The sequence below is a fragment of the Poecilia reticulata genome, linkage group LG13, assembly GCF_000633615.1.
Source record: "Poecilia reticulata strain Guanapo linkage group LG13, Guppy_female_1.0+MT, whole genome shotgun sequence".
Lineage (NCBI taxonomy): Eukaryota > Metazoa > Chordata > Actinopteri > Cyprinodontiformes > Poeciliidae > Poecilia > Poecilia reticulata.
This window is the reverse complement of record NC_024343.1, coordinates 2,607,193-2,627,565: the sequence shown is the minus strand read 5'-3', so window position 1 is coordinate 2,627,565 and position 20,373 is coordinate 2,607,193. Positions and strand designations below refer to the sequence as shown.

At 39.5% G+C, this 20,373-nt stretch overlaps 1 protein-coding gene across 1 annotated transcript in view; it reads left to right on the top strand.

Moving 5' to 3' along the window:
- Nucleotides 1-18,467, top strand: part of rtn4rl1b (reticulon 4 receptor-like 1b) — a 253,577-nt gene extending 235,110 nt beyond the window's left edge. Inside the window, exons 2-3 of the mRNA XM_008424944.2 lie at nt 13,196-13,647; nt 15,765-18,467. Of these exons, the coding sequence (XP_008423166.1) occupies nt 13,196-13,647; nt 15,765-16,649 (1,337 nt within the window). The 3' untranslated portion in view covers nt 16,650-18,467. The remainder of the gene's footprint in view (nt 1-13,195; nt 13,648-15,764) is intronic.
- Nucleotides 18,468-20,373: the final 1,906 nt, after the last annotated feature.

Genomic DNA, 20,373 nt, shown 5'->3' with positions numbered 1-20,373 from the left:
AACTGCCACATATAAACTACATATGGATACACTTTGGATGATTTAACACAGTTTTGGCAGACCCATTACTTTAGCTTAGTCCTCCTGCTGCAGTACAGTATCGCCGCAGGGAGTGCAATATATTTGAATCATTTGGCTTTTGTCCTGTCATGATAAATGGATATAGTCGGTAGCTGATGGTGCTGCTCCCTCCGGAGGCCACTTGGCAAAYGTAACCAGGTATGTATGTGCTTCACGTGTGCAGAGTTTGTGTTGCATGTGAGAAGGAGTAACAGATCCAGCAGGTGCAGACGGGCATCCGAACGCCAGTGGAATTAGCACAGGAGTCTGTTAATTAAAAATGTGGAAATCAAACATATGTGGCTCATCTCGTGCATGCGTCACCCGTCCACCATGCTGCTTGGATTCCCAAATACTATTTTTAAATGAAATGAGCTTTATCCGCTTCAACACTCGGTTTTCTTCCTTTTGTTCTGTGATTCTTTTTTTTTTCTCTCTCAGCTATTTTTAGACTCTCTGAACTGTCAACTTATGAAACGTGGCTGTCACACAATCATGCCAGGTCGTTTTATGTTTAACTTGATCTCGGTTTGCTTGCTTGCTTTTTTATGTGATTGTGTGTTATTGCAGTGTTGAGAGAGGGAGAGAGACTTCCATCATTGTTTTCCTCATATCCTCCAGCTTATTCTTTTATGTCTTCCGTTTTAAATTTAAAGACTTCTGGTGATCAAAGGGACAGACTACGCGGCCAAGGCGCGAGTCGTTTTAACCCTGGATTAATAAGTAACAAACAGGGCCTCGCAATTAAAGTTTGACACTGTWAATAATCAAAGAAAGTTATGATTAACGATGGAATATTTCTCATAAAGGCTTTGCTCATACCAGCTGATGGTTTGGAAGAAGTTTGATTAGTCAGGGTACGGATTTGCATCACTTTGGTGTTAGAAATAATGCCAGTGAACAAGCTGTAGCAACTGGTTTGTCAAGGATGAAAAGAATGCTACCTCGGCTTCTTTTTCGCTTTACTTTACTTGGAAATATTTTCATTGTTAACTCGTCGAGCTTTCAGGGGAATTCTCCTCTACCAGGCCAAGAAAGGTTTTGCATGCCACGCAAGCCTCCGCATGGCTTTCCTCTTCCTTTGAAGTAAAGCCAAATTGACAGAAAACTGTGTCATGGTTTGTGCTCTGGGTCTGCTACAGTCTTTGTTTGGTAGTTGTGTTGTTTTTGAAATAGCTTCATTTCTTATGTATGCAGCTTTAGGTACAAATAAAGCTATATTCGCATAGMGGGAAWAGGCGACTTCATTTTCTTTTGCCCATATCMGACTTTTTAATGGCTGCCTGACCGGCCAAATTCTGATCTKTTCCCCCAGAAAATCCGAACTGTGCCACTTCCATATGTGGTACTGCCTGATTGTTTTCAAAACGCCTGAAGTCTGACTAGTCATTTTGCATTTAATCCGACTTTGTCATCATTAATGTGAGTTGTGSATCATTATTCTAACCCAGAAGAAGGCAGACATGGTAAATCTGGACATAAACAATGAGTTAAAAGTTACAATCACGATACTATGAACGAAGTCTGTGTCAGTGAAGAGCATCTCATCACAATCTCACTACTCAAAGCTCTCACTATGTATCCACCCACACCTCTCTAAAGAAGGTCATTACAAATTCATAACCAAAGGGAAGCTAATWAAAAAAATAAAGCATGATCTTTATTTTATTTTAGAACTTTAAAATTGAACCATAGACAGTGGCGTCCACTAGYGGTGCGCTGCTGACATGATGCCTACACTCTTCCTCTGTACAAGTGGGTCACTTTGGAGTCGTCAACCGTTCGTACWGAAGTCTCGTATTTGATTAGTGATATGAAGAACTATACAAAAAATAAATAATTTGGATTTCAACAGGAAAAAAAATGGAATCGAGCATTAAGACCTACTGTGTGAACAAAGTCCATCTGTTTCAAAATTTGGATTTTMTTTTGTCTGCTATGTCTCCATGTTTTCATCAGCCTCCTTCATTTTGTTTCAAACAAGCATTTCATAATGTGACATGTATGTCATTGACTTCCGGCCACTTTAGTTAAAACCCTTCATATTGCAGACATTTCTTCATTTAATTCTTCATTYAGACCTCCTTCAAACTGGACTTAAACTGCCAAAGACATTTTTAGAAATTCAACCAAAACATGAACGGTATCTAGTGTGAGAGCACAAATCCTCTGTGGTGTATGGTAGCTTGTTGTTTGTTGCTGTAGCATATCTGGGCTCTAGATGCCGCATGCGGGAGCCTGGTGGCATCAGCGGTTGCTTGCTCTTGTGTGGCTCCCACACACCTGCATGGTTTAATAATCGAATCAATCTGAAACAGTAATGGCCGTTCTATTTCCACTGCAACCCAAACACGCCCATACCAGGCTGGCAGCACTCCAGGTCATTTATTTGAAATGCTTTCGGCTCTTCAGCATGTGCACAGCGTCTCAGGCTACAGGCTGTAGCAAAACAAATCTCACCAAGCAACTGAAACATGCCATGCCAAACAGAAGGGGGAGAGAAAATGCACGCAGACATCTGTTTGCGCTATACTCGCAGTGGTCCGGTTCCCAGGTTCATGGGAAAGCGTGCATACCTCCAAATTGTGCATATAAGCTGGATGCTGGGACATTTTCAGACTTCAGAGTTTACAATATGTTTGGGAAGCTAGCAAAGAGATGCCCTCACATTGTATTTAAAAGTTATGAAGAAGGGGAGGCGGGGGAGTATTATTTTAAATGGGATATGCATAGAATAATAAAATAAGTTTWTTATAATTTTAATTTAAAGGGGAAGAATTGTGTAAAATGCCTTTTTTGTAGTTTTATATCATATTTCCTCATTAAAAGCATACATGGAGGGTAAMTTTGATTCTTTCATGCGAGTTTGAGGAATCCTTGAATCTCCATGGGAGATTCAAATCTAAAGAAGCAGTTGCATGTTTTACAGTCATCTGAAGTCATCTCGGTGGTTTCCAGGCAGCCATCAATTGCCTCTAAGAATAAGCTTAGAGGCAAAATACCTGAGGGGTTCAAAATACCTGAGCCGTGTACRAATTCAGGGTCTGCATCCTTCGAAGGACCCCAGGTAAAGATTATTTCTCTCTGCACTGTACATTTATGCACAAGCCCAGTGTAAAGGAGGTCTTTCCACCAGGTCTCAGTTTCTGAAATCTGTCAAAATTTCACTTCTTAGGTTTTGTCATTGATAATAAAGTTTAGTTGGCGTTCCGGTCGGAACTTCCGCTGATTTGGCCTTGACTATTTACTGCGACAGAGTGATCGTATTCAAATTAATGTCCTGAAAGTGGTGACACKGCCAGAGTGTTGATGCCTTACAGTTTCACAGGACATGCTGTGCTGATGCAGAGGGAACAAATCACAGAAACAAAGCAGGGGATACAACAAGCCCATGTAAATCAATAGCAGAACCATACATGGCCTGAAACTCACTTRGAACTTAAACTACAGTCTTAAACAGAAAGGTAGATGTTGACCCTATCATTTAAATTATATTTTTACCATTTATAGCATCATTTTCTAAAATATTCCCTTGATTTTTGAATTTATTATACACAATTTTGTCCCATCTCCATTGATTTTYCTTATATACGTTCTATGAAACACCAATTTTTTCATTACATTCAACCAAGTATATATAAAAAGGGAGAAACTAGTTCAGGTGCTTTTYGATAAGGCACAAACAGCCAAAGCAGTCACTATTTTTTTTTTTTTACACCAGAAGTGTATCACAGTGACATAATGAATGCCTTTATGCCGCAAATATTTCTATTCTGCTGCATTTCTGCACAAACTCCATTATTTCACCCATTTCCCTTTCATTGACTGCAAGAATATTCAGAGGCAATATCGCCGGCAGTCATACCGAGGAATGCCAAATGAGACAATATCTATAACATTCTTCTGGCAACTGTGAAAACAAAAGAGGGAAAAATAATAATAATAATACTAATTTGGAACAAATATTCCCAGCTAAATGCTGTTGGTCGCAGCTGCTGGCAGCAGCGTTCATCTGCGAGTTCTCTGCTCCGRCGGAAAGTAACGGGCCGAATCTGAGCTGTTAAACGAGCCAACGGAGAAATTCTTTAAAAATGCTAATGAGAATCAGCCTGAGAGAAGATATTATTATTATTTTGGTTTTATGTGTGGCCGTGATTTCTGTTTCTTTATCCTCAAAGAATAAGTGCTTGGATTTTTTTTCCCTTTTCATTCCGCCCTTTCAAATTAAAATAAATGTGCAATCACTGACCCGTACTTACAATTGTCAGAAGCTGATGTTCTATTCGCTGGCATTGTTCAGCTTCTTGTGAAATCGGGGCTTACATAAATAAACATACATACAAAAAAGAAAAAAAAGATTTCATGTAAACCTCACTATTCATCCTGCAAACATTAAGCTATTTTTATGTTATTAGTCATTTAGAATTGTTAAAGATAAGGCTGTCAGGCATTTACTTTAGAAATGTGTCAAGTATTTAATAATTTAAACAAAAGTCCTTGTGTTTATTCTGGAATCACGAAGTTGAAAACATAAGTAGATGGATCAGAAATGTTGCAGATTTAAAAAGTGAGTATTTCTTTCCTGCTGACAGATGCATCTGGTAGTTTTAAAATGCAATCATCTTAATAAGAATGAAGATTGCTACTCATTAACTTCCACATCATAAATGTCTCTGTTCTTTTTCCAAACAGCTGCATTTCTACTTCCMATAAAGCAGAGGTTCCCAAACTGTGGGGCGCCCACAGTTTGGTGCGAAACCTGCAATGGCACGGTTTCGCCGGTTTCGCCGTGCCATTGCAGGGGGGGCGCGGGAAGCCGTCTGAATGAAAAAAAAACAAACAAAAAAAAACATGAACGCTGTATGCGCTGGGTTTTTACCTTAGAATGGCCAACTTTCTATTATTCCTCTGTCAATTTGATACAGTAGGGGCTCCCACACTTCCCATATCTGTGCCCTATGTCATTTTTATCAGCAGTTAAAACTGTTTAATCCGTTTTTAATATGTGGTAACTTGTTTTTCCAAGCCGCCTTTAAACGCAACATGAGCGCTACGACCCTCACACTGGATTTACACCTGTGTGGTAGTGAAGGAGACCTGCTGCTGCTGCGCGGGGCTACGCAGGTGTGTGCTTGAATCATGGCAGCAAACCAGCAAAAGGCAAAAAACTTTTCACAGCTTTTTTCCCAAACTAACTGACTGAGTTGAGTAAAGCTTTTTGATGCAGGTAAAGTTAGCTAAAAGATGACTAGCTAGCTAATATCAATACAACACCTTAAGCTCCTTAACAAGTAGCTTGTAGGCTACTGGTGTTGTTGTCTATGTTCAGCTAGGTACATTCCCCAAAAAAGTCGATTCCTCCCAACCCCACGCCCCCGCTAGACAGCTATTTGTAATCCATAGGGGGGGCCCAGAAAATGTTTGGAAACCAGTGACGGGGGCCCAGGAGAAAAAGTTTGGGAACCACTGCCATAAAGTATAATATCCCTAATTTCACTTTGGAGCATCTTAATAAAATGACTTTTAACCAGAGAAATGGTAGGAATTTTTGTTGTTGTTTTGAAACCGTAACTATACGTCGATATCTGTAACTGACCTACACCCATTTCCATTTTGCATTTCCAGTGGACCAAAAGAAGCAAACCCTGGTCCACCAAAAACCTCGGTCTCGGTTCGGTTCAAGTGAATGCATATGTGAACGGCAAGTGAAACCAGAGACCGCTACAAAAACAGGAAATGGACTATAGCGCAGGGCATTCTGGGAAAATAAAACCAAAACAAGCACTGGTGTCGAACACTAGATGGAGAAATGGCTCATGGTCTTTTACCAGAGACAAAAGAGAAACCTTGCCACCGCTAAAATCTGTCGCCACTCCGAGGAGGAAGTTGCGCTTACATCCAAATCAAATTTCTTCCCGTCAAAATAATGTTCTGCATTATCAAATAGTGGCTTCCCTTTGCAGAAATGGATTGAAATTGATACTTTTACACCAATCGCTGTTGCTGAAGAAAAGATATTTCCAGTTGGATCCTTTACTTTATGTTTTCAGGCTATTTCTTTTTAACAATCTAGTAGGTACCGTACAACGTATATCCCTTAAGACTTGCAAATTAAAGCTACCAGCTGCTGTCGTCATAACAGCTTGCAGGCAACAACTTTATGATGTCCCAAGAAAAAACATTAAATGTGGGGAAACAGTCAAAGACAAAACTGAAAGGCCAGTTTTAATTAGAAGTCACATTTGCTCATATGGGAAAGTTAGAAGAAAAGTAGAGCGCTTCAAATTGGCTGAAAGACGAGAATAATTTAGTGGCTGTCGGGACGCTCAAAAAGTGAGTCAAGATATTTATTTCTGATCCATCAAAGGTTGCCTGTCTGACACTACACCCCCATTTGTTTCTGAAGGAAACCAAATGGAAATATACATACTTTACATCAATTCAGACCCGTTAATTAAAGAGATATATAAAGCCTCTGCGACAAAGCAACACATCCCCGCATGCTTTACTGCTGTTATCAGCCAGTGCATCCGTGGGTATTATTGCAAGCGGTACGGAGTGAGGACACAATTTAGAGTCTACTGGTGGCAGCAGCGAAACAACAAGAGTGTTTATCGGGGTCTTTGGAGAGACACAGGAAATTGAGTTTGTCCAGTCTAATGATGGGCAGAGTCACGCAGCTGTACAGGCGTACCATTTCTCCTCTATTAGCGAAGATGTGTTATTCATGAGGGCAAATCCAGTATGAACTATCCGTCATTGACATTCTACACATTTGCGTCCCATTGTCTGTCATTGTCTGTCCGGGTGGGAGTGGAGGGGTGATGAGGGGACCCAAGGCATTCTGTTTTATTCACTTATTCGTCTACTTTCTGAAAAACACGGGAACTTGGTAACCGCAAGAACAGTTGGAGAGGTAAACGGAGGTGAAGTCAAAACTTCACGGAACGACTCGGAGCTCAACGACTTGCGACGAGGGTGTTAGCACACGGGGCCAGAGCACAAATAGCTGCACGGTCTTTTTTTWAATTTTATTTCCAACAACACATTATCTCTCTCCCTCTCTGTGTATCTGAGCTTGCGTCTTTATTCTGCCAAGTTCCAAATAGGCGCAATTGGCATATACATGCTTTGGTGCGTCCAAAGCTATTTATATAATACAATCTGAAGCTGAATGGCTTTCTTTTTGTGTGAGCTTACAATGCTGCTATGACAGACATTGATTTTTTTTTTTTTTGTCATTGTCATCCATTTTGAAGAACAGCCTTTCCACACGATTCGTCTTTTCATTTTCCTTTTACGGAAAACCAGTCATGCTGTTGAAAGCCGTGTAAGCAAACATCAATTAGACTTTTATGCCGTCATGCCGTCGTGAGCTGCGTCATTTACATCTCAGCCCGAAGCATCACGGTGCGTCCCCCCCGTCAAGCCCCCATCCAGACTAAAACCCGAGTGGTGGTAATGTACGAGGTGTCTTGTTGCGCAATTGCGTTTGTGTTTACATCTGCGTTTAGTGGTGCAATTACACAGGGCGAGCTGTCAGGTACTGAAGTCAGAGAGGAAGGGAACGCGATGCCAGCTGCAAACGGAGGGCTCACGCGAGCTCTGAGTGTTGCTGTAAACAAGGAAATGGGTGTTTACTCCTCCCCTGCCTCTCAGYCAGTGTGTAGAAAGAGCTTCCACATTATATATTCATGTTGTCTAAAGCCTCACCTGGGATGAAGGTAAAAAAAATAAAATATAAATAAAAAGCTTTCCTCCACAGAGAGAAAGGGAGTTGAGGAAGGYGAGTTGCGGTGCTCTTAATAGCTATTCTCRCTACTTTTGGTGTTTTAACATTCAGTGACGTTACAATTAAAAAGTTGAATTTGTTTTAATGGGATATACTGTCAACGCTTTGGCGGTTTTAGTGTATGATTCCACCAGATTTGTACGCTTGGAGACTGAATTTGTTTTTGCCCGTTCTTTTCAAAATAGAATAGTTTCCCTGCAACAGTAGGTTGTATCTTCGCCATATCTACCACAGCTTGTTTTCGTGGTGTGGATGTTACGTTCAGAGGGACGTTTTGGCCTCCAAAGTCAACTTCTTGCACTGGATTTTATTTAGTGGCTTCAGGTTCAACGGGACACAAAACAAATGTACATGCTTCCTGTAAAACACTGCCCACATTTCCATCAAATCTTAAATTGCGCAAATTGAAAGTAAGAAAATTAATTTACTTAATGGAAACACGCCAATTTTGAAAAAATATGTTATTTGATATAAAGTTTTTTGCGCTAGGATGAGGTGGTTTTTCAGTCGTATTGAAAGAACTGTAAAGGATGCACTTTTTTTCCACATCACACAAGTCACGTGATCAACAGCCGGATGTTACTACTGGAGAAAACCATGAAGAAGACAACAGGAAGTAGTAGTAGGATGATGGTTTGTTTTTGTTTCTAACGATGAGCAACAGCTCCATCAGAGCTCTCACAGAATCGTACAGTTCATAAAAAGTTATGTCATTCCAACGTATTGAATACTTAGCTCTTATACGTAGCCTCTCGCAAGGTTSTCGTCACTCCAACACCTGAATAAGACACTAACATCTCCTCTGATAGTTGAAAGATGATGAGCGCTGTGGCTGAGTTGTGAATATATCTCATGTGACCTTTATTTTTACTGACTTATCACGTGAACAAGTTTATTTATGTATAATTTTAATTTCATTTCAGATTTAGTGGAAACACAGAAGTTGYAAAATTGTGTTTTCCAACGTTAGCAGAATATCGACAAAGATTTGCGCACATTTATAATAGAAACGCAGCTACAGTTTTAGAGAAAAAAGGAATTAGTTGCGACGGTTTTTTATTTTTCACAGGCTGAGGCGAGCAAGCAGAGAGGAGGTGCATCCTTATGGTGCTAACATGATTAGCAGATCACTGATTTAAATTGTCTCCCTATCTCKGCAACATCTACATTCTCAATCCCCCACGCTCTCCCAGTGTATCAGGCTTATCACTTTCTGTCTCGCCTGTTCAGATCATTCTTCTGTTAGAGATCTGCTACCTAATTCTTATTGAAGACATGCATGAGGGAAGGGTTTAATGGAAAAAGTTTAGGGCCTCAAAAAATAATTACTGGGGTGAGGAGATAATTTTTTTTTCTTGGATAAACTCCTTGCCATGACAGGTGATTAAAATAAGCCATCTAATCTCACAACAAATATAAAAGCAAAAGGCAGCTTAGGTTTGATTGGTGCCTCTTTTTTTTTTTTTTTTCCAACATTCTTGCTAAAAATCCTCCTCACACGAGGGCCAGTTGCCCAAGAAATTGTGAACCACYGAGACCCAAAATTAACAATTAAGAAGCCACATCTCAAATACCAGGTGTGCGYCGCTTAATGCAAATTTCTCCTCACGGTGAGGCTGGAAAATTTACTGTGTCGTGTCTTATTTGTCTGATAAATAAAGCAAACTCTTATTTCCCAGAAGAAACAGAAAGGGGGGGAGGAAAAAAAAGAAAAACATTTTCAACCAATTTTCTCAAGTCAGCAGGTGCCGTGCTTGATACGTCTTCATGAAAATGGCAAGTAAAGAGGAAAACACCCGCAGAGTTATAAAGTAGCGAAACGGCGCTCTCGTTAAGGCTTGAAGGTGTGAAGAATCTGAATACGGCTCATAACAGACAGAGCCATCCAGGTCCTGATRATAGCAAAAATCAGAGCGTTGGGGGGGTGGAGGTACTCTCAGGGTAGGACAAGGTTACTGGTGCAACGCTTTCCCCCCTTTGGCACTAACTTTCCCCCCCTTTTGATAGTGTTGAGCCATGAAAAATCACCTCATTTATTGAGCACTTTTTTCTTTTTCTTTTTTGGTTTAGTGAGGGTTGCATGCGTTTTCCATTGTCGCCCAGTGGCAGAGCTTAACAAATAGGATTAGATTTGTTGCCCGTGAGAGCACGCTCCCGTTCAGGTGACACACGAGCTTGATGTGCGCGCCGGAGAGCGCGACTAGAAAACGGGAGAATTACCGCTAAAGGTCAGCGGAGTCAGACGCTGAATGTCACAGCTTAGCCACAGTTTGGCAAGAAAATACATTCAGATAAATAGGCTTGTCTCCCGGGAAAATGCCTGCGACCGAATTTCCAGCATAAAAGACCTGGGATTACAGGGTGGGWTAAAAGGCAACAGAGGGATATCGATTGGAAGACAGCGTATCCAGGCTCCACGTTGCTTTGAATAATAAATTAAGTAGGAGGCAAGTCAGGGGGAGGGGGTTTCAGATGGAACCTTGGTAATGGAYTGTGAATTGGGCTCATCTTGGGATGAGACTGTGCAAAAAGTCCCATCTCCTATCTGGTGCATCTGAGGGACTCGTGTCATTGGTCGGAAAGTGCCTCCAGAGCAGCTGACTGCGAGTAAAGACAAGCATTCCACAGCCCATTTAGCAACACAAACTGACTGATCACAAGCCCTCTCTTGTGGGGAAAGTAGTGCCAGCAGACGCAGAAGCAAGGAATCAAGAGTCTCCCGACAGAAAACTGGAAGGGGCGATTTCTGGAAGGGCCAAATCATGTGTCGGATGAGACCAATCGGAATCAGCGAGGCGTCTCGTGACTCAGAGGAGCAGGTGTTATTGTTTGTTGTCTTTTAAGTACGTTTCTTTCTGTTGGCAGCAGCGCATTTGTGGGATTAATGAGGTAATGTGTGAGCAAGAGGGTCCATATKCGTACCACGCTCTGTGACATGAGCTAAAAATATTAGAGACAATTTTACTGCTTCGTGAAATCAAGAGAGAATTCATAAGTCTTTTGACTTTTTTGCCAATAAAATCTTGTGTTTCACTCTATATACTATATTGTGCTCTGATGTAGAATTTAGTAGAGATGGACCAATGTGATATTAATATCTGTATTAGTCCTCAGACTGGAAAAAAAAAATCTAAATTGAGTGTCGGTGACAATGTGCCAGATCCGTAAGGGCAGATTTATTCAGTCTAACTCTATACCTCGTGCTTTGCTCAACATCATGCTTTATTTATTTTTAGGATTCAAAATTGCACTTTCTGAATAATTTGAAAGAGTGTTGCAGTTTAATTTTTAYGTTTTGCCAAGTTAGTCATCCTGTTGTTTTTGTCAGTTTCATATTTTCACATTGAATAGTCTACTACTAATTGCACTGACTGAACAAATTAAAGTTGTTTAAACATGTTAGACCAATAGTCTAACATTGGTCTAACACCCCAATGTTGGAATGGGGTGGGGGTTGGAATAAGAAGGGTTTGGTGAATGCGCGTATGCAACTGGGGGGTTTGGTACCTCAAAAAAGGTTAAGAACCACTGKGTTAGACCAAGCTTGTGAAGCTACTGGTGTATTTAAATGTGTTGTATGGGAGCTGAGATATCAAATAAGTTTAGAATTCAGTAATTTTTGTTTACAAAAAAAAAAAAAAAAAAGATGTAAACCTTAGGTCTTGGTATCTGAAATGAAAAATGTGGATCAGTGCACCACTAGTTTGGCATTTATAGAACATAGTAACTTCTCTTTCAGCTAAACCCCCCTCATCCCAAATGATAACTCTAGGAAAATTATAAATTGAGGCAATCCTCAATGTACAATGAAGTTTCTATGTCCAGGACAGACCATTCTTCTTCAGTGAACTTTGATAAAACTGTAAATGAGACAAGATCATTTTTATTTTTATTTTATATTGTGTTGCAACGGGGGAAAAAAACAGGTCTTGAAACTGAATGTAATAACATGTAAGGCATGTCTTTGACATGTTGAAAGTCTCTAATTGTATTATGTAGTAATATATATATGAACACATTTGAAATCATTGTGCAGTAGCTTGTGGACGCTTACCTCAATGTGGCATTTATTTTGCTTCTAATGCAGTAGAAATGCGTAATGTTCATGTGAAAAACAAAATACATGTAAAGGGTTTCCATACATGTACATATGGAAAACTGGATTATTTTCCATATTTTCATATTGTGTAGTAATTTGTAAATGTGCGTCTTGTGAACAATTATACACGATGCTCATATGTGAAACAAATGTGGAGGGATCATAATATGTGAAATGCCTGTTTCAAATGTTGATTTATGTTGGGTAACAAACAAAATACTTATACTAATGTGTGAAATATATTTGGGGGGAATCAAATGGAGAACACGTTTGTCACTTTTTTTTTTTTAAACTTGAGCTTTTTCGTCCGTCATTGTAGCCATTTTGTCAGTGAAACAGCGAAGATTGAGATTTCTGGTTCAGGGTTAAAAGTCTGGTTTGTCAATGAAAGGAAACGGAACATTTCCTTTGTTAATGTAATTAACTACAAGGTCTTGAAGTTGCAGTGAATTTTTGCTGTTTGCCAGCCATTTTTATCCTTTTCATCACACTTTTATTCAACGGTTTTACTTTTTTTTTAGAGTGCAAACAAGTTAAACTTATTTCAAAGCTGCAGTTTAGCAATGTCATATCAAAATTCACCAATGTTATTCAATTTCATTTTAACTTTTTGTGTCAGCTTTGATGTTTATAAAGCCCATATTTACCACAGTACAGTATAATAGACATATTTGGCTTCAGAATATGATTTGACATTACGTGAGTAGTTATTCCACTGGTTTTATTAAAAATATATTTTATTCACTCATACTGAGATGGCCAAACAGATTTAGCGTGTGAAGTACTGTGTGGAAAAGCCTTTGTGGCTCATATCTTGTTTTACAGAAAGTGTATTTCGGATGCATTACAATGGATTTTATTCCAACTGACACAACAAAATAAAGCAAACTCTAAAAAACATACAAAACTTGAACTATCCTGTTAAACTGAACATAGAAGCCGTGACCAAACTGACCTGGTGTCCATGCTTTCAAACAGATAATGGGATAAAAACTGATTGGGTTTGGGGAACAATACAGAGTTGAGCTAATTTTACTTCATGAATAAAAGCAAAGTCCTCTTTCCTCTTTTTTTAGTTTTGCTAAACATAATAGTGACAGAAGAGCAACAACAAAAATTCTTGATACTTTGCTAAATTCATCAAAAAGTTCAATATGTTYGGGTTTGGTTTGCTCTTATTCACTCATATTTTTGTTTTGTGTGACAATACCTTTAATCTCAGTCTCTGTCTTTGTTCTCTACAGGCTGTGGGCTGGAGTTCTTGCTGGTTCTCTGTGGCCTCAAGTTTTCCTGGTCCTGCCCCCATCACTGCATATGCTACACTGCGCCCAGTACCGTCTCCTGCCAGGCACACAACTTCCTGTCGATCCCTGACGGCATCCCTCCAGACAGCGAGCGCATTTTCTTGCAAAACAACAAAATCCACCGCCTGCTACGAGGGCACTTCAACCCAAACACGGTCACTCTGTGGATCTACTCTAACAACATCACATACATAGAGCCGTCCACCTTCCATGGCTTCACGTTGCTGGAGGAGCTGGACCTCGGAGACAACCGCCACCTACGCTCTTTGGCCGAAGACACCTTCCACGGCCTGAATCGGCTCAATGCGCTTCACCTGTACCGCTGTGGTCTCAGTTCACTTCCGAACAACATCTTCAAAGGCCTTCGGAATCTGCAGTACCTTTATTTGCAGGTACATTTCAAACCCACATTGTTAAAACTTTGAATTCTAACCTTAASTTTTGTTTTTGTTGATGTGCCATAGAAGAATTCAGAGTCAGGGGCGTGTAGAAGAAGTTTGGCACACTGAAATTGCAATTTCATCTAAATATCTAAACAAACTAAACACATGAATCTGTTTAGAATGTTGGTTACAGTGGTTTACGGTACAGGCTACATTTTCTAGTAACCTGTACCGTAAACCATAAGCTTAGCATAGCTTAAACAACAATTTTTAGCATTGTCATGCTAACGCTTAGCATAGCTTAAACAACAATTTTTAGCATTGTCATGCTAACGCTATTCAACTTACTCAAAGTCGAAACACCAGTAGCTGTTTGGGAGAGTGGCTTAAATTTTTCTAGTCACACGATTAGCCTAGCATTGCTTAAACAACTATATTTATCACCGTTGTGCTAACTCTGTTCAACTTATTTATCAATTTAAAGTCAAAATTATCAAATGGTTAGACTACAAATTGCAAACAACTGCTCAATTACCCTCTTTTCACCTTTATGAAGAGTTTTTTGTGCAGTAGTCAGAGGTTGCTTTTTGTTATTAATAAAAATCATATACATCAACTGACATGAAGTAGATGACAGAACACTGATCTATATAAGATATGATATGAACAAGCTCTGGTGTAGGGAGCCAATCAGATTTCAAGGATATTCTGTAGTTTTGAGACATATTGCCAAGTGGGGTTGCAATGTTTCTATAAATGTTTTATAAATGATCCGTCACTGGCAGTGGGGTGAGGCCATGAAACTGTTGACAGAAGACTCCGACTGTTTTCTCTTTAAAGATAAATGAGAAGTAAAGAGCCAAAGATCAGAGAACAAGAGCTAAACTACCCAACATAGTCATTGACTCCAGTTGTCCAAATGCTGTTTCTGTGAAAGTCTGGAACAGCTAATATATAAAATCAAGTTGAGCTTTGTGTCKACTTATTAATGTCACCACGAGACTCTGACAGAAGAGCACTGAGCACATRGAAAATGATTACCMTGTTTAAGTAGTAATTTAAGACTTGTTCATACGTCGTGGTAAAAGCGAAAGCACACCTATCAAGTCATGCCTATTCTAGATTCTGAAGTGATCTAAATCCAACTCCAAATGTAAGAAACCATACATCACAGACTTAAGATACTAAGCGATTACRAACTATGCCAATTTTGTATTAACTATGATTCTGTGTTAATAGTGGCCATTCATGTAATTATCAGTTACATGAGTGTAACTGATAATTACAGTTATCAGTTAMTGATAACTGTAATTACATGTAACATTCAGTTACATGAATGTTACATGAACATTCACGTAACATGTAACATTCATGTATTTCGGATGTAAATATCTGGTTTCAAATATCATTGAAACCAGATATTTACATCCGAATAAAAAAAAAWGTAGTTCATTGATTGAARTTAAATCAGATCAAACTTTCTTGTTTTAGCTTAGTAAAATTACCAAAATTAGTTCTATTTGTTAAATACCAGAAAACCTGGCAAAATCTTTTTTTGGAATATGATATATTTTTTGTCACTTTCCCCAAATTCAAAAGTTTACTTATATTTTGATCAGCATCAGGGATTATTGTCTTAAAATGTAGGACTTGGGTCAACATTTTTCTGTGTGCAAACTTTTGAAKAACGTTTCAGTTCAGTTTATTTATATAGCGCCAATTCACAACAAATGTCATCTCAAGTCACTTTACAAAAAAAGATTTCAGTACAGACACAGACATAATTGATTCTAGTTATCAGGAAATACAGTTATGCTCAATTAATTATTCAAAGTTGATCAAATTGTTCCTAAGGAAACCCAGCACACTGCATCGAGTCATTTACTTGCAACATCCAATCTACAGGCATTATGGATTGGGGTCAACAGACAGTGGCCATGTTGGTCTCATTACAGTTTTCTATAGTCTATTTACATGGTTCTATCCAATGGACAATAAAATGTCAACAATTAATTATACTGAGTACTTGTTGCAACCTTGTGCTATGTGGACATAAGTTTAAATTTTAATATCAACAGCAAAGTAAGACATTGCAATGACAATCCATCCACTMTGTGTCTTCTTAGGATAATCACCTGAAGTATCTGCAGGATGACACATTTATGGATCTCCACAACCTCAGCCACCTGTTCCTCCACGGAAACCGTCTGTGGAGCCTCAACCAGAACACCTTCAGAGGACTTCGAGCCTTGGACCGTTTGCTTCTGCACCAAAATCAGATCGAGTGGGTTGACCGTTTGGCCTTTCACGACCTGAAACGCCTCACCACCCTCTACTTGTTTAACAACACCCTCGTGGAGTTGTCCGGACAGTGCCTGGACATGCTTCCTGCCTTGGAATACTTGCGCCTCAACGACAACCCCTGGTCATGTGACTGCAAAGCACTTTCGCTCTGGGAATGGTTGAAAAGGTTTAGAGGTTCGACTTCTTCGGTCGGCTGCCAGGCCCCGGTCAACATAGTTGGGAAAGACCTCAAAGAGCTGCGCAAGGAGGACTTCTCCAGCTGTTCTTCGACGGTTTCTGAGTCCAGATCACAGACTAACAATCTATCTGGGACGGTCAATCCATCCATGAACCGTGGAGTCGCAGTGGGCTCCGGAGATCAGACCCACATCGTGGATCCCTCGAGACCCGGGCCGCCTAAAAACTGTTCAAAGCCTCGCAACAGAGGGAGCAAGAAGAAGGGTGACAACGAGGTTCACCACTCAAAGGAGGTCATGTCAGACAAGGAGGATTCCTCCCATGATTTCACAGAGGGACGAAAACATGACCACACATCCCCGGATGGCACAGTCACACAGAGAAAGCACAAGTGTCCTCGGACCACTGTTCGCCCCCCCAGTGGGGTTCAACAAGCCAACAATAAGGCCCTCCCATCCAAGGCTTCACTACATATCCAAGCACTCTTTGTGGCCTTGATAGTGACAAATATCGACCACATTCTCCGCTGACCTTCAGAGGGTTTAACAAATCTAACAGACAAAAAAAAAGGCAAAGCACAGCCCTCAAGACCTCTCTCTTGCTCCTGCACTACAAGGCCTGTGTCTCTTATGTATGTGTGTGAATGTGATTATATGTGTAAATGTTGTAGGGAGGTTTATTGTTCAAACTAAAGACGATATCAAAAAGCATCAATCATCTGTGAGGGAAAGATTCAGAGCACAAAAAGTCTGACTGAAAATGATCGGAAGTCAATGCAAACTAAGCTTGCACTGCCAATGCCAGTATGATTTCTTCACCATACATCTTGGCCTTTTATTTAATTTATTTTTTTTACTTTTTTTAGTCAACCAGAGCTTGGATAACCAAAATTCAATAAAAAGAAAGTATGAGTAAAGAGACATAAGATAACTCAAGTTAACACTTGCTAGCTAAGTGGCTCTGAATGTCTTCAAATAATCCACTTAGATTTAGGTTTTAGCTTAGTCGTGTCGAAGATGGTAACGTTGACAGCAAGGAATCGACAAATAATTCAGTTTGAGACTCTTTTGCTTTTTATGTCTTTCTGTTCTAAATTTTGTAAAGTGCAACTCCTTGTTTTAAAGCGTTGGGATGCCAGCAGTTTCTCAATGAATATCAAATTGAAAGGTTTTGAATAAAAACCCCATTGCCTTTAGATTGTATTGGCCATAAAGAGAACAGCCATTAAACTCACACGGAGTTACTAAGCTGTAGCAGATGATAGAAATATATTTCTTAAACATTGTGTTACTTTTTTAGGCTAATCTACCTTCTGCCTGCACAGTATTTCTAAACACTATTCTCTCTTCCATCTTCATTAACATTTCTTCTGTTCTGTGCAACTGAAGATTAAGCTGCTAATTGCTTCATGATGACACGGATTGCCATTTGCTATTTTCATCTGCTTGGAAATGTGCGTCTCTTGGGGGGATCAAGCTGTGAATATTGAGGAGTCTGTCTATATCTTGTGTAAGATGTTGTTCATTTGATTGTTTTTTTTTCTTACGACACAAAACGGACCTATAGATATGTCCCCTGTTGCAGGGCCAAGAGGAGCCTTAGAGGTCAGAGGTGAAGTTTCTGGGTTTCTTCGTAAAGAATGCGAGGAGCCATTTTGCTTTTTTTTCCCCTTGATCGCTCAACCTCAAAAGGCACACACAAAACAGGACTCCTTCAAAAAAAAACAACAAAAAAACATGGGCATACCTTAAATAACTCAATGAACAGTTGAAGGGAGCAATTTAAAAGGAGCAACTTTGCAACTCGGCTCAAGCAGAGTTGTGCCTCTTCATGTACCGTTGCTGTTCTCCGTGGAGACGAGGATTTCAGAACGCGACGGTTCGTCTTTGAAGAGGGAAAACTGWTATGGGACGACTCACTGTACCTCTGGAGCTTTTGTGCCTCCCTCGAAATATGTCACAAGTTTAAATAAAAGTGTTTGTATCGACGGCGTGAACTGTATCAGTAACGATGGAGACGAGAGGACATCTCACAGTGCTGATAATAATCATTTTACTGTATTACTACGACAAAAACAGTATCAGCGACATCGACGATGATAACAGGGTTTTCTGGCTCCTCCCGGCAAGGGGAGCGTTTGAGTTGTTCTGTTGACTTCTTTATTTTTCATGTTTCTATTTTTAGAGCCGTCGTTTTGAATTGTTCCTCATCCCTTTCTTTCCCGTTCTTGCTGTATGGCTATTCATCTTTTTTTTCCTTTACCATGGATAAACTGTTCAGTAAGTTATCATTGAAAACAGCACAAAAATGTTTATAAAGATATTAAAATCTATATCTTCTTATGTCTACCGTTGCAGTATGTATGTCTGTTTAWTCTTGCTGCATTTGGTACCAGGTTAGTGGGGGGAGGAAAACAGAAAAAAACAATGTTCCCTTGAATCTATTTTAAGGAAAGATATATTCTGTCAGCATATTTTAGGGTTTGCACTGACTCAGTTCTCCATTTGTGCAATACTTTGTCACGTGTCTCTGATTAGATGCTACCAGCTGAACTATTCCTGCCTTCATTAACTAGACCTCCTATTCCGACACATCTAAAAGACTGTCCAACAATACAAAGAGTAAATGTTAACATTTTTCAGCAACCACTGGGRAAAAAACAAACTAAAATCCAGACCAACAGGACACTAAAGTGGTCAAAGTGGTTTTTAAGTTATAACAATTAAGAACATCACATAGAATATGCAGATTTTCTGGACTATTGTCTTGAATATTATGGTGCATTCTCACCAGCCCGGCTTAGTCCATTTAAATCAAACTCTAGTTCATTTGCCTCGAAAGTTTGGTTCATTTGGGGAAGTATGACTGCGCAAGCTAGCTAAACCAAAAAAGCAAACTCTAGTCCGCCTAAAAATCTAGATCTTTGGTGTGGTTCAAATGCGTATGTGGATGCAAGCGGACTGGAGACCGACCCAAAAACAAGAAGTGGACTACAGCGGAGGGCATTCTAAGTAAATACAACCAAAATAAATATGCAAGTCTAATACTAGAGGAAGAAATGGCTTGTGAYAGTTTACCAAAGTCGCTGAAATCTGAAGCAACTCCATTTTTGTTTACATTTTGTGAACAAGAAAGTTGAGTGAATGTCTTCTTCAAATTCTAATTATTTCTTTATAAAAGCACACCACCAAAGCCCAGTTCATGAATAAATTCACTTTTGCTCAGCTTCAGCTTTTGTGTTTTAAAGTTTATAGGCTTCTACAGGGACGTAATTTCAGTACTTCAGTATTAATGTTCATCTTGGAAACCCTGGACTTGAAAATTTATGGAGATTTTGGTCCTGCCATTGTTTTGTATTTTTGTCTTACAGCAAGACAAAAATGCCTTAAGACATTTTTGTCTTACAGCACTTTAACTTTAAGTTTAAGTTTTAGTAATACAGCACATTCAGTCTGTTAGCATCAGGATTGATGCTTATTTTGCAATTATTAATAATTGATCACTGTGGTAGATTAGCTAGTTTTAAACCCCTTCTCAACTGATCTGTCAGAGTTGGTGTGTGGGTCGCCTTTTTGTTGTTCTTAACTGAACCAAAACCCACCAAATTCCACAGCACATCTACATGTTCGTTTGTCAAAGTCAAGCTAGCATAACTGACCTACTTCCCTCTTCCTTGCTATTTTTTTTAGCTAAATCATTTTCCTGACGTTGTAATCTAGTAGTTGTAGTGTTGACAATTAGCGACTGCATCCCTTTTTCTTTTAAGTATCATGCATAAATGTAATATTTTGCACATTATGTTGACAACTAGACATCTAAAACCAATGCTAGTCATCTTCGGTGAGCAGCTTTTTGTCCTCCAGGAAGGAGCTAGCGGGACAGGATCTTGTACATGTGATGTCACACCGYAACATGTMTACAGTAACTTCATTTAATTGTGTGAAAATGATTACGTGGCTTTGTATGTTAGCTCTGTGACAAACTGGCAACCCATAATAAGCTGCAAGGGGCATGTTGCCTTTCATGTTGCTAATCACCCACAAATTTGTGAAAAATAGATTGAATTTAAAGCTTGTAGAAAGAACCTAAAGTCAGGGAGAAAGTAYTCCCACAGTCACTCTCTCGATCTCAGTTACCAGASTTATTGCAAAAGGCAATCCAGAGAAATAGATGTACTTCTAATCTTTCCAGTCCAAAGAAAATCTAACAAGCAGTTTTTGTTGTTCACATTTTGTCAGGCCTAAATCAGCTGAA